General features: G+C 54.5%; 1 protein-coding gene across 3 annotated transcripts in view; it reads left to right on the top strand.

The window, feature by feature from the left end:
* MINAR1 (membrane integral NOTCH2 associated receptor 1) overlaps nt 1–23,879 on the top strand; it is a 33,807-nt gene that overhangs the window by 4,946 nt on the left and 4,982 nt on the right. Inside the window, exons 2-4 of one of the 3 annotated variants that reach the window (XM_070053396.2) lie at nt 15,591–17,932; nt 20,315–20,569; nt 20,930–20,990. In XM_070053396.2, coding sequence (XP_069909497.1) covers nt 15,644–17,932; nt 20,315–20,569; nt 20,930–20,941 — 2,556 coding nt within the window. In that variant the 5' untranslated portion in view covers nt 15,591–15,643 and the 3' untranslated portion in view covers nt 20,942–20,990. The remainder of the gene's footprint in view (nt 1–15,590; nt 17,933–20,314; nt 20,570–20,929; nt 20,991–23,879) is intronic. The other 2 variants (XM_089309541.1, XM_070053395.2) reach the window with 2 other exon arrangements.

Below are 23,879 nucleotides of genomic sequence, written 5' to 3'. Positions count from 1 at the left end.
AGAAAACAGGCAGGTCAGTGGGTGGCGGAGGCTGGTGGCAGCCTGCGTGTTGACAGACAGGGGAGAGGCTACCTCTGGGAAACACAGCAGGAGGCAGGTCCCGGGAGTGGGCGCTGGGGTGGTGTGGGTAAGTCGTGAGTGGTGTGCAGCCTGGGCCAGAAAGGACAGCTGGGAGGTCCTGGCAGGTGCCGTGGACAGTGTGGTATGGGAGGGGGGAGAGTAGTGAGGGCGTGGCTGGCAGCCGGGAGGGTTATGGAGAGGTGGTGAGTGGGGTGAGTAGTGGCTCACTAGGGAGAGGTGAGGGGTGCCGGTGGATAGTGGCTTGGAGTTTGGTGGGTTGTGGGGTATAGAGTGAGTGGATTGGGGTGCAGGTAGGTAGTGAGTGGTGAGCGGTGTGGTTAGGGAGGGAGTGGTATGGGTGGTGGGTAAGTGGTGACTGGTGCGTGGTGTGAGTAGGTGGTGGTCTAGGGTGTAGGAGTTGGTGAGGGGTGGGTAGGTGGTGAGTGGTGAGGGGTCAGTGTGTGGGTAGGCCGTGGGTTTGGGAGTGGTAGATGGTGAGTGGTGTGATGTGCTTGGCAAGTAGTAAGTTCTGATTGTGGGCAGGCTGTGAGTAGGGTGGGGTGTGGGCAGATGTCGGGGGTGTGGGGTGTGGCAGGCTGTGAGTGGGGTTGGCGTGGGCAGGTGTTGGGGGTATGGGCAGGTGTTGGGGGTGTGGGGTGTGGCAGGCTGTGAGTGGGGTGGGGTGTGGGCAGGTGTCGGGGTGTGGAGTGTGGCATGCTGTGAGTGGGGTCGGGCATGGGCAGGTGTGGGGGTGTGGGGTGTGGCAGGTTGTGAGTGGGGTAGGGCGTGGGCAGGTGTTGGGGTGTGACAGGCTGTGAGTGGGGTTGGCGTGGGCAGGTGTTGGGGGTGTGGGGTGTGGCAGGCTGTGAGTGGGGTAGGGCGTGGGCAGGTGTTGGGGGTGTGGGGTGTGGCAGGCTGTGAGTGGGGTTGGCGTGGGCAGGTGTTGGGGGTGTGGGCAGGTGTGGGGGTGTGGGGTGTGGCAGGCTGTGAGTGGGGTGGGACGTGGGCAGGTGTTGGGGGTGTGGGGTGTGGCAGGTTGTGAGTGGGGTAGGGCGTGGGCAGGTGTTGGGGTGTGGCAGGCTGTAAGTGGGGTTGGTGTGGGCAGGTGTTGGGGGTGTGGGGTGTGGCAGGCTGTGAGTGGGGTGGGGCGTGGGCAGGTGTTGGGGGTGTGGAGTGTGGCAGGCTGTGAGTGGGGTGTGGGCAGGTGTTGGGGGTATGGGCAGGTGTGGGGGTGTGGGGTGTGGCAGGCTGTGAGTGGGGTTGGCGTGGGCAGGTGTGGGGGTGTGGGGTGTGGCAAGCTGTGAGTGGGGTTGGCGTGTGCAGGTGTGGGGGTGTGGGGTGTGGCAAGCTGTGAGTGGGGTTGGCGTGTGCAGGTGTTGGGGTGTGGGCAGGTGTGGGGGTGTGGGGTGTGGCAGGCTGTGAGTGGGGTGGGGTATGGGCAGGTGTGGGGGTGTGGGGTGTGGCAGGCTGTGAGTGGGGTGGGGTATGGGCAGGTGTGGGGGTGTGGGGTGTGGCAGGCTGTGAGTGGGGTTGGTGTGGGCAGGTGTCGGGGTGTGGGGTGTGGCAGGCTGTGAGTGGGGTGTGGGCAGGTGTTGGGGGTGTGGGCAGGTGTGGGGGTGTGGGGTGTGGCAGGCTGTGAGTGGGGTGGGGTGTGGGCAGGTTCTCAGTAGTGAGTTGTTTCCCATGGTGCCTGCTGTTTGTCCATGTCTCCATCAGAGCCCATAGGGCCCTGTGTGAGCTCTGGGAGGAATGGGGCCATGGCTTCTCTGGGCTGCCTAGGACACAGGGCGTGGGGGCACTCATGGACAATTCTGAGGCCGCTGTGTGGGAGTCGGGGGGAAGCTGCTGTGTCCGTCTTCCGCACCGTCAGCCTGGGCCAGCGTGGGCCGTAGCATCAGGAGGCAGTCACAGAAGGGCAGCACACCCCGAGAAGCATGGGCGGGGGGCATTTGGACCTCTGTTGCAGAAGGGCCACTCGGCAGCGGCTCCCAGCAGCGCTGGCCCCCGATCCCAGGCTGCTGTGGGAGCCTCAGCCGTGCCTGGACACCCGGGGATCTTAGCGCAGGTTTCCTGGCCGCGTCCCAGACCCGCTGAGTCAGAATCCCCGGCGGGGAGGCCCGAGACTTGGCCAATCCCCTGTATCTCCCAAGCGCTGTTGTGAGTGGCCTAGGAAAGATGATGTGGGGGTCAGAGCTCAGGCCTTAAGGATGCTGGGAGCTCCCAGTGGGCCCAAGGCCTCCAAGTGCTGTCCTTGCAGAAGGCATTCAACCTGCGCGTGTTCCTGGTGGGTGGGACTAGGACCCATGGGTGCAAGAACAACTTAGAACTGTGGACGGGGCCACCCTGGGAACTTGTGTCTGCTCTCAGGCGGGCAGGGAGAAGGCCATGGCAGGGTGGCCTCTGTTCTGTCTCTTCTCGCTCCAGGCTCTGGGTCTGTGGACTTCAAGATGAGAGCAGAGGAGAGTCCTTGTGAACACCCCCGAGCTTTAGCGCCCTCTGCTGCCAGTCAGTGGGAGTTCTAAGGGTCTGGCTGGACCTGGGTTGATCTTATCAATGCATGCAAAGCCCTGGCCATAGCACAAGGATGCCGCTGCCAGCTCCACCCACCTGCAGTGTTAGAAGGTGCAGGAGGCCAGCGGCCTTTCCTTCTCTGCGGGCACAGGTGGCCAGTGGCTCAGGCCTTCTGCTCACGGCTCCTGTGATGGGACATCCCCAAAGACGTCCATCTCCTAACCAGCAGAACCTGCGAACCTGATACTTTATATGGACAAAGAGGCTTTGAGGATGTGACTTGGTGTGGCTTGGGGGGTTGGGGAGATGGGGCTGGATGAGGTGGCGGGCGGGATCGGTGTGATTCCAAGGGTTTGTAGGCGGCGAGGGCGGGGGAAGAGGAGGCAGAAGAGTCAGGTGGCATGGACATTGCAGTGGGGTTGGGAGGAGGTGGCAGGTGGCGTGGACATTGCAGTGGGGTTGGGAGCTGATTGCTGTGAGCCTCTGGGTACAGGGAACGCAAGGAGACTGTTCCCAGAGGTGCTGGGAGGAGGGTCACCCTGCTGACCCCTGAGTCTTGAAACCCCTTTTGGACTTCCAGCTCCCAGAACTGTGAGATGATAAGTCTGTTGTTTTAATTGTATTTGAAAGGCAGAGAGAGAGAGAGAGAGAGAGAGAGAGAGAGGGAGAGGTGTTCCACCTGCTGGTTTACTCCCCAAATGGTCCCTAGTAGCCAGGGCTGTGCCAGGCTGAAGCCAAGAACCTGGCACTCAATTCAGATCTCGATGTTGGTGGCAGGGACCCAAGTAGTTGAACTACAACTTGTCTTCCGGGGCGTGCCTGAGCAGGAAGTGGAGTTAGGATTGAAACCCAGGTGCACCTGTATGTGGACGCAGGCACCCCCAGCAGCGAGCTTGTGTGCACCATGAGGTCTGACCTTCAGCCTCAAGGATCTGCCCTCCCTGAAGGTTCCATGGAACCCCGTTTGGGAACCGCAGTGCTAAGAATGGAGTGCCATCCCCAAAGCGTGCACAAGCCCTGAATCCACACAGCGTGGCCAGCTCTAAGAATGTGCATTTAGACGTGTCTCTGAGAACAGAGGAAAACAACTCATAGACAGATGGCACGAGGCTGGCCTTGTGGGATGGCGACAGCAGCTTCCCAAGTAAGGAGTCAGGCGTTCTCACGTCGGCTCCCCCTCCCCTCCCCTCCCAGTAGGAACCTCCTCAACCCCACCCCTCCCACCTGTTCCTGGGAGGTCAGGGGTCAGGAGGGAGGCTCACCCAGGGATGGTGCTGCGTAGAGAGAGGAGGAAGAGGGATCTCCCTGGAGTTTCCCTCTGAAGGGGAACATGAGTAGCATCTGAGTGTTAGGAAGCTACTTTTAGGGACATTTTAATCAGCTTTTTTTAGAAAAAGATTTATTTATTTATTTAAAGTCAGAGTGACACACACACACACACACACAGAGAGAGAGAGAGAGAGAGAGAGAGAGAGAATCTTCCATCCTCTGGTTCACTCCCCAGACAGCTGCAATGGAGATGAAGCCAGGAGCCAAGAGCTTTTTGGGTCTCCCACGTGGGTGCAGGGGCCCAAGCACTGAGCCATCCTCTGCTGCTCTCCCAGGCCATTAGCAGGGAGCTGGATCGGAAATGCAACAGCCGGGACACAAACTGGTGCCCGTATGGGATGCTGGCCTTGCATGCAACAGCTTTACCTGCTGTGCCACAACGCTGGCCCCTTTTAGAGACATTTTGAGAACGAGCCGAATCATGCTGGAGTTAAGTGTTATGTCAAGATCATAGACTGATGCATCATAGACAATCTGTGCACACCGGGGTTCAGAAAGTACTTGTATGAACAACCAAGCACACCAGGCATGCTCCCACCCCGGGGCCCTTCCTCTTCCTGGGCTGGGTGCCTTCGTCCTCTTCCCTTCTTCCCACCGCCTCGGTGGGCACATAGCTTGCTCCGTTACTTTCTCGGAGACTTCAACCAAGTGTAGTCTTTCCTCTGAGGCCTTCTCTGAATACCTTATTGCTGTCGTAACCCCCTCCTTCTGTTCTCTCTAATATCCGGGTCCACTCCACGGCGCTCTCTGCCGTCTCGTGTATGAGACGTTTTAACTCTTCTCTGTGCCTCTTATCTGTCTGCCCCACTAGACTGTAACCTTGCCGGGAAAGGCTTGTCTTCGGTGTGGTTTGCTTGGCCCTGTCTTACATATGCCCGGCTGCATTTTCACTTGCTCAAACAGTGCCCGATAATGCCAGTTGCAAAATCAATATTTTTTGAATGAATAAGTGGATGTCCCATTTGACCTTGTGGGTACTCCGAGGGGGAGGAATCGGTGTCTTCCTTTTATAGATGAGAAACGCAAAGATTAGAGATTACAATCTGCGTCCCTAAGTCCTCATTGCCAGGCTTGGCCTGAAAATCCATCGTTTTGTATTTTTAAGTAGAAATCACGTGTAGGCTGGGTGGGTGTGTGGCACAGAGGTGAGGTGCCCATGTCCTACGTTTGGGGACTGGCTCTGCTTCTGCACCCGCTCCATGCTCCTGCTCACCCTGGGAGGCGGCAGGTGATGGCTCGGGGACTTGGGTCCCTGCCACCCACTTGGGAGACCTGAATTGAGTTTCAGTCTCCAAGGCTTTTAGCCTGGCCCAGGTCTGGCTGTTGTGAGCATTTGGTAGGTGAATCAGCAGATGGAAGCTCTCTCTCCGTCTCTGTCTGCCTCTCAAATACAGAAATTAATTAAAAAAGAAACACCTCCAACTTTCTTAAAAGAAGAATATTTAAATAATACAGAACTAAAATGAAGAAGAAAGCTCCCAGATACAATTATCACTAACATTTTAATACAGACAGGGTGTGTTATGTACACAATTTTATATTATATTACATTATATCATTTTTTAAAGATTATTTATTTGGAAATCAGAGTTACACACACACACACACAGAGAGAGAGAGAGAGAGAGAGAGAGAGTTCTTCCATCTGCTGGTTCACTCCCCAAATGGCCACAATGGCCAGAGCTGAGCTGATCTGAAGTCAGGAGCTAGGAGCTTTTTCCAGGTCTCCCACGTGGGTGCAGGGGCCCAAGGACTTGGGCCATCTTCTGCTTTCCCAGGCCACAGCAGAGAGCTGGATCTGAAGTGGAGCAGCTGGGACTCGAACCGGCGCCCATATGGGATGCTGGCTCTGCAGCCAGTGGCTTTACCTGCTACGCCACAGCATCGGCCCCATATTATATCATTTAGTAGGATACTTTTTCACTTAGGAATAAACCATTAAAAATTAAGCATGGCAATAAATACATTTCTACAACATGATTTATTCATGCGGGTGGTATTCCACCGTATCAGTTTCCTATGGTTTTATACGGCTAGTCATTGGATACAAAGGTTACTGCTGATTCTTTTCTTATTTTAGGGAACAATAAAGAGACCGTAGCTGTGGCATCTTTTCACATCTGATTATTGTCTTTAGACAAACACTTAGGAGTGTGGATTTGCGTCTTTGAAAGGGCGTGCATATTTTCAAGCTTATTGCTGATTCTTTCCTGGGGCAGTCACTCAAGTTTCTGCCACTTCAGCAGTAAACGGGCACACCTGTTTGCCCTCATTGTATCCACCATGAGACGTCTTGGCATGAGACGTCTCCCTACCCCAAATCAATAGCATTGGTCATAAATATGAGAATCAAAGTGCTAAATACTGGTTATCAATCATAACTCAAGCCAGCAGTTATCATCAGCTCTGTTGGGATACTGTTCAAGGACAAATCCACTTTCAGCATCGGTCCTCAAAACAGCAACTCCAAATATTAGGTGCTTTGCTCAGCACAGAATCAAACCGATCACATTGGTCCTCGGGCCAGCGCTGAGGCGTAGAAGGTTAAGCCTACGCCCGCAGTGCCAGCATCTCATATGGGCACCGGTTCGAGTCCCGGCTGCTCCACTTCAGATCCAGCTCCCTGCTAATGCGTCTGGGAAAGAAGTGGAAGATGGTCCAAGGGCTTGGGCCCCTGCACCTACGTGGGAGACCTGGATGAAGCTCCTGGCTCCTGGTTTCATCCTGGCCCAGCCTTGGCTGTTGTGGCCATTTAGGGAGTGAACCATTGGATGGAAAGTCTCTCTCCTTCTCTCTGTGTAACTCTGCCTTTCAAATAAATAAATAAATTAAAAAAAAAAAAAAAACAACTTCCTTAAGGAAACTTCCAATTAACCACATGCTTAAATTGAAATTCAACTAAAAGTGAAAACAGCATTCCAAACACTGGATTTCAAACCCAGCAGATCTTATGATGTTATACTTAGAAGGTTAAAAAAAAAAAAAACAGAATAGCATTTAATTTTCAAGAATGAAAAGAACAAAACATCACTGTGTCAATCCAGTACTTGTTTCTCCTAACAGATCTTAGAATTCTATGGATAATGTGCACATGGGTGTGTCTGAACAATGCCTATGAAAGTGAAAATGCAGATTTTTAAAAAGATTATTTATTTATTTGAAAGGCAGAGTTACACAGAAAGAGAAGGAGTGGCAGAGATAGAGAGAGAGGTATTCCTTCTGCTGGTTCCATCCCCAAATGGCCGCAATGGCCTGAGTGGCACCGATCCGAAGCCAGGAGCCAGGAGCTTCTTCCGGGTCTCCCACGCAGGTGCAGGGGCCCAAGGACTTAGGCCATCTTCTTCTGCTTTCCCAGGTCATAGCAGAGAGCTGGATCAGAAGTGGAGCAGCCGGGTCTCAAACTGATGCCCATATGGGATACTGGCACTGCAGGCATGGGATGCTGGCACTGTAGGCGGTGGCTTTACCCGCTACACCACAGCGCCTGCCCCGAAAGTGTAGATTCTTATGGTAATCTAAGCCAACCACAAGAGAGGAAGACACGTTCTGGTGGTGCCATCTCTCCCTTCACTGATGTTGGGCTTAAGTCAGTTGAAATATATTTCTGTACCACAATTTAAGCTTCAATAAAAAATTGCTTGAATAAAATAAAACAAAGAAAGAAATGACAAAAACTCCATAGTAGTTAGTACTTTTTCACTTCAGAAGGAAAATATTTTGATTTTCCTAAGACGTAAATAATAAATGAATCAAACAAACGGCTGTTTCCTTTGCTCTCAGCATTTATTATGAGGCTCGTGTTTTCTTTGCCTGTCTGTAAGTTGATCATTTTTCTTCTGGACGGCTCATTCTTTCTTATTAATTTTTAAGAGCTTTTGGTAGGATGCAAGAAGTTTCTGAGTTCTGTTGCTTGCTTCAGTCTTTGTGCTGTTTATTGACAAGGCAAGCAAGCACTGTTCATTTATCCAAATGGATTAATCTTTTGCTTAATGATTTCAACATCTGGGGACTTTCGCGGAAAATCTTTACCACTGAGATGATCTAAAGCTGGGCTTGAATTTTCTTCTTTTAATTTCAACTATAATTGCCTTTGGCACGTGGCGAGGAGCGATGGCTAGCTTCCGTTTGTGCCATTTTATTAGCCATCTATTCCACTAACAGTTAGCTAACAAGCAAATGACATATTTATATTTATTCAATAAACCATTATTTTCTTATTGACCAGAAATGCTACCTTCAGCATATATCAAACCCTTTCCTGCGTCCATTGTCTGCTTCTTGTATTTCTGTTCCATTGATTGTACCTGTCAAATTACACTTATAGAAACTTGGAAGTCAGTTTTAATATTTGGCTGGACAATTAGCTAACCATTTTAACCATGATTCTTTGTTTTCCTTTAAAGATTATTTATTTATTTGAAAGGCAGAGTTACAGAGAGAGAGATAGAGAGAGAGAGAGAGCTGCACCAATCAGAAGCCAGGAGTCAGGAGCCATAAACTTCTTCTGGGTCTCTCACGTGCATGCAGGGGCCCAAGGACTTGGGCCATCTTCTTCTGCTTTCCCAGGCCATAGCAGAGAGCTGGATCAGAAGTGGAGCAGCCGGGGCTTGAACAGCGCCCATATGGGATGCTGGTGCTTCATGTGGCGGCTTTACCGCCTACACCACAGTGCCAGCCCCAGACCATGACTCTTACTTAATGTAAAACAAATAATTATTTAATGTTCCCTCTAATAGGCAGAGCCTCTTCCCATAAGAATGAAAACAAAACTCAGAAAGACATAAACAACACAGAAAATATATGAAATCATCTTATCTATTTTCTTAGTGGTTTCTGCTCTTTTAGAATTTTATTTATGAAGAATTTCTCTTAGCTCCATTTTTGACAGATCTCAATAAAAACAGATAAGTGAAAACTTGTTTTCCTTGTCTTTCAAATTTGCTTTTTAATTAGTATGTATTTTTTAATATAGAAAATAACCTAGTAGTTGCCCCTATACCGCTGAGATTAAATAGATGCTAGCAGATGCTAGCTTTTGTCATTTTTGTTTAGTGCTTGGCATTTTTTTTTTTCTGAAAGAGATTATGTTATGGTTCAGGTGCCATCTGCTACTCCTTTTTTTTTTTTTAAAGGGATTTATTTATTTATTTGAAAGGCAGAGTTACAGAGAGGCAGAGGCATAGAGAGAGCAAGAGAGAGAGAAAGAGAGAGAGAGAGAGGTCTTCCATCTGTTGGTTCACTCCCCAAATGGCTGCAACAGCCAGAGCTGAGCTGATCTGAACCCAGGAGCCAGGAGCTTCCCACGTGGGTGCAGGGGCCCAAGGACTTGGGCCATCTTCTACTGCTGTTCCAGGCCACAGCAGGGAGTGGGATTGGAAGCGGAGCAGCCGGGATCTGAACCGGCACCCATATGGGATGCTGGCACTGCAGGCCAGGACGTTCACCCGCTGCGCCACAGCACTGGCCCCACTTCCCCATAGTTGTTATAGTTACAAACTCCTGGAAGCAAAACGTTTGTTCCCGACTCACCCTCTATCAGGCAGGGCTCTATGGTTATCTCCCTTTGGCACTTTATTTTATTCCCATGTTTTCTGGGTTTTATTTTAAATTTTTTTTTGACAGGCAGAGTTAGAAGTTAGACAGTGAGAGAGAGACAGAGAGAAAGGTCTTCCTTTTTCCGTTGGTTCACCCTGCAATGGCCGCTGTGGCTGGCACACCACGCTGATCCGAAGCCAGGAGCCAGGTGCTTATCCTGGTCTCCCATGGGGTGCAGGGCCCAAGCACTTGGGCCATCCTCCACTGCACTCCCGGGCCACAGCAGAGAGCTGGCCTGGAAGAGGGGCAACCGGGACTAGAACCCGGCACCCCAACTGGAACTAGAACCTGGGGTGCCAGCGCCGCAGATGGAGGATTAGCCTATTGAGCCATGGCGCCGGCCTATTTTAATTCTTGAAAAATCTGGTTTTGGTTTTATTCTTTTCCTGCTAATTCAACATGTTGGTAGGGCTTTCTTTTTTATTTCTGGTATCCCTTCAGTGTTCAGCTACCTACAGGTCAGTTTTATTTATTTATTTTTAAGGTACTTATGTTGCTTCTGGGATTTGAAAAATCAGATTTTAAATTCTGGAACATTCCTAGATTTGTCACTTTGATGACTGTGTTTCTGCCACCTTCTTTTCTCCTCCCTGGGGCTCCTAGAGCCCTTGCTGGGCCTTGTCTTTCTGGGCACTCGTCGCTTGACCCCGACTTCATATTTTTTATCTCTGTGCTGACTTCCTTAGCTCTGTCTTCCACTTACCTAACTTTCTCTTCACATAACTCTAATATCTGATTTAATCTGTCCACCTGCTTTTCATTTCTGTGACTGTTTTTCCTAGAAGTATTTCATTATTTTTCCATACCTGTATGTTCTTTTTTGCTTTTCATAGCACGTGCTTTTTCTATTTGGATTTTCTCAATGTTCTCCCATCTTTCGTTACTGTAAATATACGTGTGCCTTTTTAGATGGTGCTTCTGCTGTGTGAATTCTCGACGTTGGCTCTTGCTTGCCGTGTGACGGCTGACTCTTCTCTTGTGTGTTAACATTTTCAAGCATACAATGCGCTGTTTATGGCTCCCTGTTCATCTGTGGCATCGTGTCCACTTTGCACTTGTCCTTTGTTACCCCGGGGGGCGGTATTGTCAGCATGGCACTGATTGTTACGTGAATTTCTTAGCTGGAGAGTCCTAAAGCAACATGACCTGGGCCCTCTGATACATTCAGGACACTGGTCTTGCTTGGTGCTTCCAGGGTTCTGCTCTTTACTTAACCCAGCACCCAGGTCCTGCGGCCTGTGCTGGTCAGCAGGTGCTCTGCTGTGCGCACATCCTCTCACCTTGATGTAGACAACAGGCGTCAAGGCTGTTGGCTTCTCCAGTGTCCCCTCTCTCCACGTCCCCCGGGCAGCCACCGGGCCGACTGTCCTGCTTAGCTCTGACTTCCGGTTCCTTGTGTTTCTGACACCTGAGCATTTAGTTTAGTTGGCTTTTGTTCAGGCTTAGCTATGTATGTTAAGAAAACAGAGATTGGCCGGCGCCGCGGCTCACTAGGCTAATCCTCCACCTGCGGCGCTGACACCCCGATTCTAGTCCCGGTCGGGACGCCGGATTCTGTCCCGGTTGCCCCTCTTCCAGGCCAGCTCTCTGTTGTGGCCTGGGAGTGCAGTGGAGGATGGCCCAAGTGCTTGGGGCCTGCACCCCATGGGAGACCAGGATAAGTACCTGGCTTCTGCTTTCAGATAGGTGAGCGCCAGCTGCAGTGGCCATTGGAGGGTGAACCAGCGGAAAAGGAAGACCTTTCTCCCTGTCTCTCTCTCTCACTGTCCACTCTGCCTGTCAAAAAACAAAACAAAACAAAAAACACCACACAGAGATTGCATTGGTCCGGCATTTCTAGGTGTTTGTAATGGGAGATTTTTCTCATTTTCTAAGCTTACCTTCTTGCTGGATCTGGGAACTACTGCAAATTTATTTTTTTAAAAGATCTATTTATTTTATTTGAAAAGCAGAGAGAGAGAGAGAGAGAGAGAGACGGAGAGAGACGGAGAGAGAGAGAGAGGTCTTCCATCTGCTGGGTCACTCCCCAAATGGCCACAGAGGCTGGAGCTGCACCGATCCAAAGCCAGGATCCAGGAATTTCTTCCAGGTCTCCCATGCTGGTGCGGGGGCCCAAGGACTTGGGTCATCTTCTGCTGCTTTCCCAGGGGCGTTAGCAGGGAGCTGGATAGGAAGTGGAGCAGCTGGGACTCGAACCGGTGCCCATATGGGATGCCGGCGCTGCAGGCAGTGGTTTAACCCACTACACCACAGCTCCAGCCCCTGCGTGATTTCTTGACTTCTCAGTTAGGGGCTTGGCACCAAGGCTGAGCTCCACAGGGATGCATCTTGCAAAGGGAAGCATGGCCCTGTCCCCAGCTCAGTGCTGCCCCCTGTGGCAAAGTCTTGGGAGGAAAGCTGTCTCTCAGAAAGAATGCTCCCGGCAGTTTAGAATTTTATGAGAGGCAAAAGAGGAAGGTGGAAATCCCCCATCACGGATTCGAGTTCCCTAGATTGACAGCTTCCTCGTATAGTCCTAGTTTTACTAAATTCAAAGTTTCACTAGACCATCGTAAACAACCATCATTCTGGAAAAAAAAATTAGGTAAAATTCAAAACAACAGGCCGGCCAGCACCCAGCCAGAGTTACAGAAACACTGCAAATGAATTCTCTTGCGTGTGCTCTTTGTGGGGGCCGAGGGAGAACACTGCGATCGCATTACCTCTGTACTCTGTTGGTTTCTGCGAGATCGATGCATTACGGCGTGTGGAAAGCTCTCATACGAGCTGAGGTTGGCTAATCTGGTGCAGGGTTGATGCCATCATCCTCATCAGGTTTCAGCAAAGATTAAACCTTTAGAGGAGCCCGTGGAAAGGAGATTCGGAGAGAGCTTGCTTTTTGTCCAAAGACTCCCAGCAGCAGTTCTGCAAGTTGCATCCCTCAATCATCTCTTGTTCTCCTGGTCTGTTTTGATTAACATTTGGTGTCAGCAGTTGGAGTGGTTCAAAATGCATAAGGTTGTAGAAGGGGTCGCCTCCATCTCGGCCTTGGATCCTGGACAGCAGCCACACTGATCGTGCCGGGAGTGTGGCTGGACGAGGGAAAAGAAATCAGGCGTCGGGTCCCTGCCCTTCCCCAAGCCGCAGACTGCTGGGCGCTGGAAACATCAGAGAACCTGGGCTGCGCATGTGCAGAGGGTCTGGAGGGGGAGGGGAACGTGACCCCGGCCGGGGCATCCTAGAGCCTGGAGGGCGCCTGGGAAGCCCAGAACTGCTCCCTCCAGCAGTTGCTCTGCCAGGGCTCCCAGCTCCTACTGCTCAAAGAATCCAGCCTAAACTCCCAGCCCCAGCTAAACCCCACCAGCTTGCCCTGCCCATCTCCCAGCCTATCCTCACCAGAGACTCCGCCCTCATCCCCTGCACCCCTGAACCTCCTGCTCTGGGCCTGGAATACCTGCATTGTCCCTGTCCCACATCATCAAACACCCCCGTCCCCTGAGCCTCTGGGAGGGCAGCACCGTGACCTTGCCCAGCTCTGCCTGCCTAGCATGAGCCGGTACTCAGCGCTGATTGCCTTCAAGGAGACGTGAGGCAGGTGCACGGGGTGAGGGCCAGGGAGGGATGGGCTAGGAGTCCTGGAAGATGAGGGGGCCTAGAGGGCACCCTGTTTATTCAATCTCTGGCCTCAGAACTTGCTCATGGAATCGGTTTCTGGACTTTCTTCCTAGTGAACAGGCAGTACGACAGCTGATTTTCCTGCCGGAGTGGTGTGGAGGGAGGGAGGGAGACCCTGATCTCTGGTCTAAAGACGGTGGCAAATGAAGTCTTTCAAGACGTTGTAATGTGAAGAGAGAGAAGCAGAGATCCTGCTCTTTGTGACGTGCCTTGTCCTTTGTCTGATGGGAGGGAGCGAATCACATAAATGTAGACAATGACTAGGCATCAATTAAAAAAAATTTCATGGCCTGCAGGGGGCGCTGTGAGGCATAAACCCACTGGCTCTGGCGGATTTCTTCTGCCATTTGTTGAATGGCTGTCATTTGGGCATCTCGTTATTAAGTGCTTACCTGTGCTTGCTGGTCACATGCGTGGTTACAGAGGAGGAGGCTGAGGCTGGGGGTTGTGTGCGGGCGGGGCTGGGGTCTGAGCCCAGGTCTGTGCGCTTCTGTCACTAATGCTCTCCAGTCACCACACTCCAATGCCCCAGCTGCCCTCCCGTCTAGAAGCGGCTTCTCAGTCAGTCAGAGGGCTGTGCTGAGATCCTGGTGGCCTGCTGTCCTAGACCACGCCCAGGAATTCGGATTGACAACTCTGAGTGCGGTACCCAAGGCCGCGGCTGGGTGCCAGGAGGGACAGTGAGTGTCACGTGGGGGCAGGGAGCAGTGGCTGGGCGGGCTCCACGGGTGAGGTGGTTAGAGACACTGAGGAACCCATGCCACACGCGTGCCTTGTCCCGCGGCTCCCTTCGTGACACGCTTTCGGCCTCTGTGCTGATATCTGCACCCATCTGTTTCCTTGAAACCTAAACGTGACGGGTGGTTCTCCACCTGGAATAAGCCAGTGCATCCTGACCCACCAGGCTCTTGTTGGCGGGCTCAGAGGCTGGGGCGGGGGAGCCGGGGGCTCTGCATCCCAGCACTCATGGGAGAGACCAAGCAAATGCTGGGAGAAGCCCAATGGCAGCGGCTGCCCCAGGATGGGGGCGGGGAGCCCTTGGCCTCCAGGTGCTGCAGCTGAACCCAAGGAAAACGCAATGTTACTGTGGGAGATGGCTGGACCCGTGGGGACCCGGCCAACCTTCAAATCAATGAAGCAGTGCTCAATATCTTCTTTCTTTAAAAAAAGATTTTATTTATTTTTTGAAATGTAGAATTGGAGTGAGGAGAAGAGGGACAGAGAGAGAGAGAGAGAGAGAGAGAGAGAGAGAGAGAATCTTTTATCTACTGGTTTACGGGTTCACTCCCCAAATGGCCACAACAGCTGAGGTTGGGCCAGGCTGAAGCCAGGAGCCAGGAGCTCCATCCAGTCTCCCATGTGGGTGCAGGGGCCCAAGCACCTGGCCCATCTTCTGCTGCTTTCCCAGGCGCGTTAGCACGGAGCTGGATCGGAAGTGGAGCAGCCAGAACTCAAACCGGTGCACATAGAGGACACCAGCATTGCAGCAGGTGGCTTAACCTGCTACGTCACAGCACTGGCCCCAAAATTTGTTTCCTAAGCAGTGTGCGGCTGGACAGGGGACACTGTCTGTATCCTCATCAATCGCACAAGCAATTTCCGGATTTAGCATCGAGGGACCTTGCCTTCTCTTGGGAAGATTTTATCAAACATTTGGATTGATATTTACATGTTCCCACGCCACATCAGTTGGCGTAGATGGTTTTGTCCATGTCTGGTGATCACAAATTAATATGTGCTCTTGTAGGAATTCTAGAGAAGATGGAGAATTCAAAGAAAAAATAAAAATCACCTGCCAAACAAAAGAAGCAGGAAGAGGCAGAAGGGAGTTTCTGGTAGCTGTGGGTCTCCCTAGATCTTTACAGGGGAGCTGGTTACAACACAGGCAGTGGCATTCGTCAGAACCCAAGCCTGTGCACACTTAGCATGTCTGCTCCTGCTGGGTGTGCACTTTACATAAAAGAACAATCTAGGGCAGTGATTGAACTTGGACTGTGGCTATGCATGATGAAGTGGTCAGAGGGACATGGTCAGATGTCAGCTGGTTACTTTAAAGGAGAAAGAAGAAAGCAAGAGAGAGAGAGAGAGAGGTCTTCCATCCGCTGGTTCACTCCCCAGATGGCTGCAACGGCCAAAGCTATGACGATCTGAAGCCAGGAGCCAGGAGCTTCTTCTTGGTCTCCTACCCGGGTGCAGGGGCCCAAGGACTTGGGCCATCTTCTACTGCCTTCCCAGGCCACAGCAGAGAGCTGGATGGGAAGTGGAGCAGCTGGGACTCGAACTGGTGCCCATACGGGATGGCAGCACTGCAGGCCACCGCTAGGCCACAGCACAGGCCCCCTGATAGGTTGTTAGTCATGCAAATGTCTTCTTTATGTGTGTTCCTGTGATGTTTACAATCCTCTTCTCCACCTCCCTCTCTCGTGCTGTCCCCCCTGTAGACCCTGCCCGGAAGTTCCCGCGTAGGCAGAGCGCCCTCCACACGTTCTCAATCATGGAGGCCAATCAGGAGACTTCTCTCTTCCTGATGAAGATCTTGGAGGAGCTGGATAGCAAGCAGAACACGGTTTCCTATCAGGACCTGTGCAAGTCCCTGTGCGCACGGTTCGACCTGACGCAGCTGGCCAAGCTGAGAAGCGTGCTGTTCTACACGGCTTGCCTCGACCCCAATTTCCCAGCCACGCTCTTCAAGGACAAGATGAAATGCAATGTGAACAACCAGCAGTCGAAGAAGATCATGGTGGCGGCAGACATCGTGACGATATTCAACCTGATCCAGATGAACGGCGGTGCGGCCAAGGAGAAGCTGCCCGGCAGCCGCCAGAAAATACGCAGAAAGGAGGCTTCGTTTGAGTCGTGCCGGTCGGACGTGGAGATGTGTGCAGCGGCCGAGTGTGAGTCGCTCAACTGCGAGCTGAGTGACAGGCCTTTCAGCCGGGGCTACCCCTCCAGGCAGTCCTCCAAGGGCCGCAAGATGGAGTGCAAGGACTGCCCGCAGTTCGTCCCTGCCTCCGAGCCGAACTTCCTGCTGGGCGTGGGCAAAGAGGGGAAGCACCGGGCGGCCTCGCTGGACAGGCTGCAGGCCCTGGCCCCCTACTCCGTGGCCAGCCCACGGCCCTGTGAGATGCAGAGGACCTACTTCCCCATGGACATCGAGAACGAGTCCATCTCCGACCAGGACTCGCTGTCCATCGGCCAAGGCATCAAGGACGCCTTCGTCTCCAGCGAGGAGCCCTTCGTGGTCCCGTCCTGTGTCCAGAAGAGGAACATCTTCAAAGAGGACTTTCACAACCTCATGCCCGTCTCCCCCAGTCTGGTGGGCCCTGCCAGCAAAGCAGAGGGGGAGTGTGGGGAGCCCCCGGGGCGGAAGGAGCCCCACAAGCCGCCCTTCTTTAACCACAGCTTCGAGATGCCCTACAACAGCCAGTACCTGAATCCCGGCTATTCCCCGGTGCCTGACAAACGGCGGGTCAAGCACGAGAGCCTGGACGACCTTCAAGCCTCCACGTACTTCGGACCCACGCCGGTGCTGGGGACCCAGGAGGCCAGGCGCTGCCCCGGGCGGCCCAGCAAGCAGACCCCGTGGCCAGCCAAAAGCTGGAGCCTGAACACGGAGGAAGTCCCTGATTTCGAGCGGTCCTTTTTCACCAGGAATCCGTCCGGGGAGAAGCTGTGCTATCAGAATTCAAGCAGCCCGGCGCCCGGTTTCCCAGCCCCAGACAGACGCCCGGCTTACCTGGCGCCCAAGGAGCAGCCACCCATTCTCCCGGTGAGCTACGCAGCCAAGCCCAACGGGCTCAAGGCTAAAGAGATCCCATCCCCCGTCGACCTGGAGAAGCACGAGCCGGTCAAAAAGTTCAAAGACAAGAGCATCAGCTGCACCAGCGGGCAGCTCAGCTCCGACACCAGCAGCGTGGGCACCCAGACGGAGCAGCACGTGCTGGAGCCCAAGAAAGCCAAAGACTTGTGCGCCTCCGGGCAGGGCAAGTACGTAGACAGGCACGCCAGGAAGCACTCGGACGACGACTCGGAGATCGTCAGCGACGACATCAGCGACATCTTCCGATTCCTGGACGACATGAGCATCAGCGGCTCCACGGGGGTGATGCACTCGTCCTGTTACAACAGCACCGGGTCCCTGTCCCAGCTGCACAAGTCCGACGGCGACAGCTCCCCAGAGCGCCACCGCCCCAAGGTGGCCAACGGGGTCCCCGGCGGCGGCAAGGGGGACAAGGCCCTACACCACTCGGAGGAGGAGCTGAAGACCAGCGTGTGCAAACTGGTGCTGCGGATCGGCGAGATCGAGCGCAAGCTGGAGTCCCTGTCCGGAGTCCGCGAGGAGATCTCCCAGGTCTTGGGCAAACTCAACAAACTGGACCAGAAAATGCAGCAGCCGGAGAAGGTGAGCGTGCAGGTGGATCTGAACTCCCTGACGAGCGAGGCTCCGTCCGACGACACTGCCTCTCCCCGCGGGTTCCGGGCGCACGGAGGCTCCCACGGACCCACCCTGGAGAACAGCGCCGACTGGTGCTGCTCCGACGCCAGCGGGAGCAACAGCGAGAGCCTGCGTGTGCAGGCCTTGAAGAAAAGCCTCTTCACCAGGCCGTCCTCCAGGTCCTTGACCGAGGAGAACAGCGCCACCGAATCCAAAATCGCCAGCATCTCCAATTCGCCCAGAGACTGGCGCACCATCACCTACGCCAACCGCGCGGGCCTGGGCGGCGAGGAGAGGAAAGACGCGGGCCCGGCAGACAACAAGGACTGGCATCGCAAATCCAAAGAGGTAAATAGAAATTTCACTTGGCCTCGATGGGCACCGGCTGGATCCCAGCGCTTGGTGCGAGGCGGAGCCACGCATGCTCTGTTAAGCAACGGGCGGGGGCGGGGGGGGGGTGCTTCTGGGCGGGCAGGCTCTGTTAGAACCAAGGCGATGGCAGGTGCAGTGTGTGTGTCTCGCCAAGTTGTTCAGCTGGGAGGACCGCAGGCTTACGTGCTGCCGATGCCAGAAGGCCCCGGGGCTGTGAGGACAGACTCTCAAGGGTTGGGGGCTGGGCGGGAGCGGGCAGGTGCACCGGGGATGTCTTCCTGTCCCTTCAGAAGCAGCAGGGCCCAGCCCATGTAATGACGGCGGTGACTGCCGAAGCGTGCAGAGTGACCTGTCCCCTTCAGGGACTGCATTGCCTATGCCACGGCATCGCCCACCCTGCTTTTAAAGAATGTGTTGTGCCCCAATTTCTTTTCTTTTCTTTTCTTTTCTTTTCTTTTCTTTTCTTTTCTTTTCTTTTCTTTTCTTTTCTTTTCTTTCTTTCTTTCTTTCTTTCTTTCACATCTTTCACATCATTTATTGGAAAGGTAGAGGTCAATCAGGTAGACAGACAGACAGAAAGAGATCTTCTCCCATCTGCTGATTCACTCCCCAGTAGCTGGGGCTGAGCCACCTGCTCTGTGCTGGGCTCCGTCCCACCTTCGGCTCAAGGCTTCCTCTCGCCTCCTGGGCCTTTGGCAGCTTTCCCAGGAACCGGTGCTTTCCCAGCCTCGAATTCTCTGTGCTCAGACATAGTGCACATAAAACCATTACTTAAGGACGTATTGTATCACTCACGGGGGTGACCCGGCTACAGTGCCAGGCTCCTGGCTGCAGCCTGGCCCATTCTGGACTGGCCTGTCACAGCCATTTAGGGCATGAACCAGTGGATGGAAGCTGAGTCTCTCTGTCTCTCTGCCTTCCAAGTAAATTTTTAAAAATCTAAAAATGTAGATATCTCATGTATGGAGAGTGAATGCTGAGCTGGAAGGGAGACGCCTCAGTGGCAGGAAGAGGTGTGAGCAGCATTTCAGCTTCTGGTCTTGGGACAAGCACAGGTTCAAATCCCAGTTCTACCACTTCATAGCTGCGTGACACTGGGTCAGTCTCTCTGACCCAGGTGTCCATATCTGTACTGGGGACAGCAACAGCTGAGACCCAGTGTGAGTGGGGAGGTGCAGTGAGGTGGCACGGGCCCTGCACCGGCTTGGGCGGGGTGGTGGACACACAGTCAGCCATCGGTGACCCAGGCTGCTCCTACAGCGGCTGGCGTGGGTTCTTATCCCGCCGCTGTCTGTGCAGCCCTGCACGCGCTCTGGGTGTTGGGTGGAACCAGCGAGCAGAGAGATTCCAGGCAGGGAAGCCTCTTCGAAGGCCCTTTAGCTTTGATGAGTGAGAAAAAAACGAGAAGGCAGCCCCATTTCCTTGTTTGGGTTTTGCCGGGTTCCTCCTGCGTTCTGTGTCGCCGGCCTTGGTGGCCGGGGGTGGGAATACACAGGGGGATGTTTCTGGACAAGAGCCAGGGGCCAGCATTGCCAACAGGCGGGCTCCTCCCCAGCCGGCACAGCCACTTCCTCTGGCGTGCGGCCTGGACTCCTTTTCCCACCGCTCTGTTGTGTTGTCCTGGTACTCGCACCCACAAGACTGCCTGTCTTACTTCCTGGACCCCTGTCCCCTGGACACCTCCCTGCTGCTGGGCAGGAGAAAGAGGCCAGCAGGGCACCCCCTGCCTTCCAGGAGCTCACTGTCTAGTGGGGGAGACAGCCGGGGCAGGCAGGCAGGGTGGGGAGACCGGGCTGTGCCCCAGCAGGTGCAGCAATGGCCCCACACGCAGCTACAGGCCCAGGGTCTGTCCATGATTCTAAGAGATCCCAGAGGTGGACACCATGCCCCCATCTTGCTGGGCCAGGGAGCGCTTCCTGGAGGAGGTGACACTCCTGTGTGGAGATCGGATGACCTGAAGTTAGAAAGTTCCAGAAGGCTTCCTCCTTCCTGGCAAGCCAACAGCATGCACGGGTCCGTCTGGCCCAGGTCACGACAGAGGGGTGTGAAACAGCAGCAGTTAAGCTAACGCTCTTTGAAGCTGGAGGATCAGGGGGACACCCCAGCCCCACCCCAGAGCCCCTGTGCGTCCTGGGGCAAGTGACTGAGGGTGGGGTTTATGACGGGAATGGCGGGGTACGGATTAAACAAGCCCTTCACTGCTCACGCTAGGACTGGAATCAGCAGGAGCTGAGAGGCTTCCTGTGTGTGTGCGATCGGCTGCATGTTGCCGCCTGGCTGTGTGCAGGGCCCGGCGTCACTGGGGAAACCCCCGCCCCCCCATCCGTGCCGCTTCTCTGTGTCCCTCCCCCTCTGCAGGCTGACAGACAGTATGACCTTCCCCGACAGCCCCGACCGCCCAAGCAGCCCAAAGACGGCTTCCTGGTGGAGCAGGTGTTCAGCCCCCACCCCTACCCCGCCTCCCTCAAGGCCCACATGAAGAGCAACCCCCTGTACACGGACATGCGGCTGACCGAGCTGGCCGAGGTGAAGCGGGGCCAGCCGTCGTGGACCGTGGAGGAGTACGCACGGAATGCGGGCGACAAGGGCAAGCTCGCAGCCCTGGACCTGCAGGTGAGCCTCTCGCAGCACTGGGGCAGGCGGGCGGGGGCAGCCGGGCTGTGCCCTGGCAGGTGCAGGCAAGGGGCCACGGATGGCTTAGACCAGCCCAAGCCCTCCCCTTCCAACTCCCCGGGGCCCCCACTACTCCTGCCCCGCCCCCACCCCCCACCACGGAACTTGACCTTGAGTGAGTCGGAGCTGGAGTCCACGCGGGGACTCTTGGGCTTGCTTTGTTCTTGTATCTCTGGGCTGGTTGACTTGCTAACAATGCGTTCAAGACTCTGTCTACAAGCGCAGATTCTAGTGTTTGCCCACGAGACCCGAGCCAAACTGTTTCATGCCATCCGAGCTGATTTCTCCTTCCATGTGTAGCGCGTGGGATAAGCATATTTGTGGGAGCTATGGACTGTGTTTCCATTCGGAGCAGCCCCAGGTAAGAGCCACAGCTGGAAACTCTGTCCAGGCTGTTGTGTCTTGTTCACCCAGAGGCAGGGCTGGGTTGGGGCCACACTTTCATCGTGGTGGGCGGCTCTACGTGGTCCCATTCGCATCACGTCTCTCTGTGTCTCCACCTCACCCTGGGAACAAAGGCAGAACCTGTTCCCCAGAAGTGGGCTCGGCCTTGTGGGCAGTGAGGTCCCGCCCTGGGGAGTGCTGGTCACCTGCTGATCTCAGCGTTGACCCTGAGCATGAGGTGCAGTGGCGGAGAGCTGCCTGCAGGGGTCACTGTGGCAGGACTTCCCTGAAATTGACCTAGCTCTAAAAACCCAGGGGACTGTGGGAGGCGGGGGCGTGGCCGGGTGAAAAGACTTTGAGTTTCCAAAGCGCTGAGTTCAACTTGATCGACTGTGCACGGTGCACAGCACCCTCTCAGGTCCAGGCGTGGGGGCGGACTGCGCAGCAGGAAATTGTATGACCGGTTGACAATCGGGGGACTGCAGACCCCAGGAAGCACTCGAACCTGAATCCACACTGAGCCGCTGGACGAGCTGTCCCACGCCCTTCCCCTCCCGTTCCCTCTCCACCCCCCCACCCCCACCCCCCAGTCTCCCATGAGGAGCTTCCTGGCAAAGAAAAAAAAGAGGAGCTGCAATGGCATTTGTTTCTCGTGGGTCCAGTTATGGGAATGGGCAACTCGGGCCACATCCGGAGCGGGCGGTTTGTCCTCGTCCCTCCCATGTCATGCGTGTTCTGTGCCGTGTGTGTTGCGAGTCCCTTGTCCCTTGGGGCTGCTTCCCCCTCTGTCATCTTGCCACGGGCAAGCAGGCTAGACGAGGGTTTGGTTCCCCCGCAGGTGGGCTCCTGGGCTGGCGAGTTAGAAAGGCCAGCAGGGGTGGGCGGCTCCACTCGTTGCTATAACCAGCATTTCGCCAGTGACGCGCGATGACCTTGAAAGAGCGAGCTGAATCGAAGGACTCATTGGCTGTTAGGGGAAGATGCAGGGGGAGATTCTGGCCTCCCAGACAGGTGCGATCCTCGTGTGCCAATGTCTATAGGCATAAAGACACAATTACAAAAAAAAAAAAAAAAAAAAAAAAAAAAGAAGTAAAAATAGGCGCTCAGGTTGCAGAGGTGAGGTTAATTACAGATGCAAAGGACAGAGTGTCCGGTTGCACAAGCTACAGGGAATGAGGGCGCAGGAGCCCCAGGAGGATGCCCGCAGCGAAGCAGGGGGAGCCGTGCACAGAAGGCGAAGGTGGAGGGGCTGTCTTGGGGCAGCTTTAGCGTCTCCTCGGGCTCCCCCGTCATCAGCGTGGAGTGTGCCCGCTGTGGTGCCCGCCTGAGGGCGTGGGCATAGGTGCCGGTGTGGCAGGCGCCGTTGACGGCTGAGTACGCTCGCCGGGGTCCCTGGAAACCTCGCAATTACCTCCCTGCTACTCGGTGCCACTGGAGCTTGCAGTTACGGAAAAAACTAATTAAAAAATAGTTTATTTCACAGGCGGAGGCCTAGCCCCTCATACAGTGTAGCGAACGAGGGAAGCAGGCCAGTTTCCCTCTGCAGAGCCGGAGTGCAGCAGGAACGGGATCCGATGTGTCGTTTGCCCTGTGTGTCTGCTGGGCCAGCTGTTGGCAGAGCAGGGAGGAGAGTGGATTATCTCAGCTGCACCCCCGGCCTGAGCCTGGCCCCTCACCCATGGCTGCAGGCCGACACCCCGCGGGTCTCCTTTGAGGAGTGTCCACTCGATTGCTGGTTCACTCAGACTGGTTCCTTAGTGCCCTGCAGAGGGTGGAGCTCTGTGGGGGCGGGGGCTGTGGTCCAAGCATGAAGACGTGTACTTTAGTGGCCGGAACTGCCCAGGGCAACTCAGGACAGGTCCCCCACCCAACACCCCACCGCCAGGACTCCAGCCCCGGTTCCTGTAGCAGGGAGATTTTTGCAAAGCCTGCGTGGCTGAACAGAACACCCTGTAGCAGGGGACTTCACAATGTTCGTGAGAACATGGAATCCTTTGCCACAATTTTTTTTTTGAGACCCCCACTTGGCTTCTTCCTAATATGCGTCTCTGTGGACTCTGTAAAGAGCCTGGTTTGTATCATGGGCGCCCTGGTGGCTGGTGCCACCTGCCAGCCCTCCAGGGAACCTGCGGAAGTCAACAAGCAGTCTGCAGCATTTTGTGTGCGTGAGGAAGGGGTCCTGGCGGAGTTCCTGGGACCCCAGGAAACCCCTGTTTCCATCCTACAACGCCGCCCTGTGATGCGCACTGGCGCCAGCAAACGTTTCCTGTGAAGGGTCGGGGAGTCAGTGCTTGGGCTCTGTGGGTCTTCTGGCTGCTGCTTCGGCAGCTGCAGGCGGCTCATCCCCCAACGGGCACGGCTGCGTGCCCGTAAAACCTTGATTTTTTGGAAACTTGAGGTTTGCATTTTCTATCACTTTCACACTTTATGAAATATTATTGTTGTAGTGATCTTCTCCCGCTATTCAACGATGTAATAACCATTCTTCCTTTAAAGACTGTACCAAGATGGGTTGACAGGTTGGAGCTGGCCTGCCAGGCCACAGTCTGCCAAGCCTTGTTCTAGAAGATTCTTAGCGACAGGATGGGAACAAAACCCAAGGAGGGGCAGGTTTTGGCCCAGTGGTGAAGACACTGGAGACGATGCCTATGTCCCGGCTTTGGCTCCTGACTGTAATTTCCTGCAAATGCAGAGGTGATGATGATGGCTCCAGGAGACGGCTTCCCACTGCCCGAATAGGAGGCCTGGATTGAGTTCCTGCCTCCGGGGGGCTTCAGCTCCCGCCCAGCCCAGCTTTGGTCATTTTGGGCATTTGGGGAGGGAACCCGTGGATCGGGGAACACTCAATCTCTCTCTCTCTGCCTCT

This window comes from Oryctolagus cuniculus, chromosome 12 (assembly GCF_051225735.1).
Source record: "Oryctolagus cuniculus isolate XC-2025 breed Fujian yellow rabbit chromosome 12, ASM5122573v1, whole genome shotgun sequence".
Classification (NCBI taxonomy): Eukaryota; Metazoa; Chordata; class Mammalia; order Lagomorpha; family Leporidae; genus Oryctolagus; species Oryctolagus cuniculus.
Note: the sequence above shows the minus strand (reverse complement) of the source record. Positions and strands in the feature narration are given on the sequence as shown.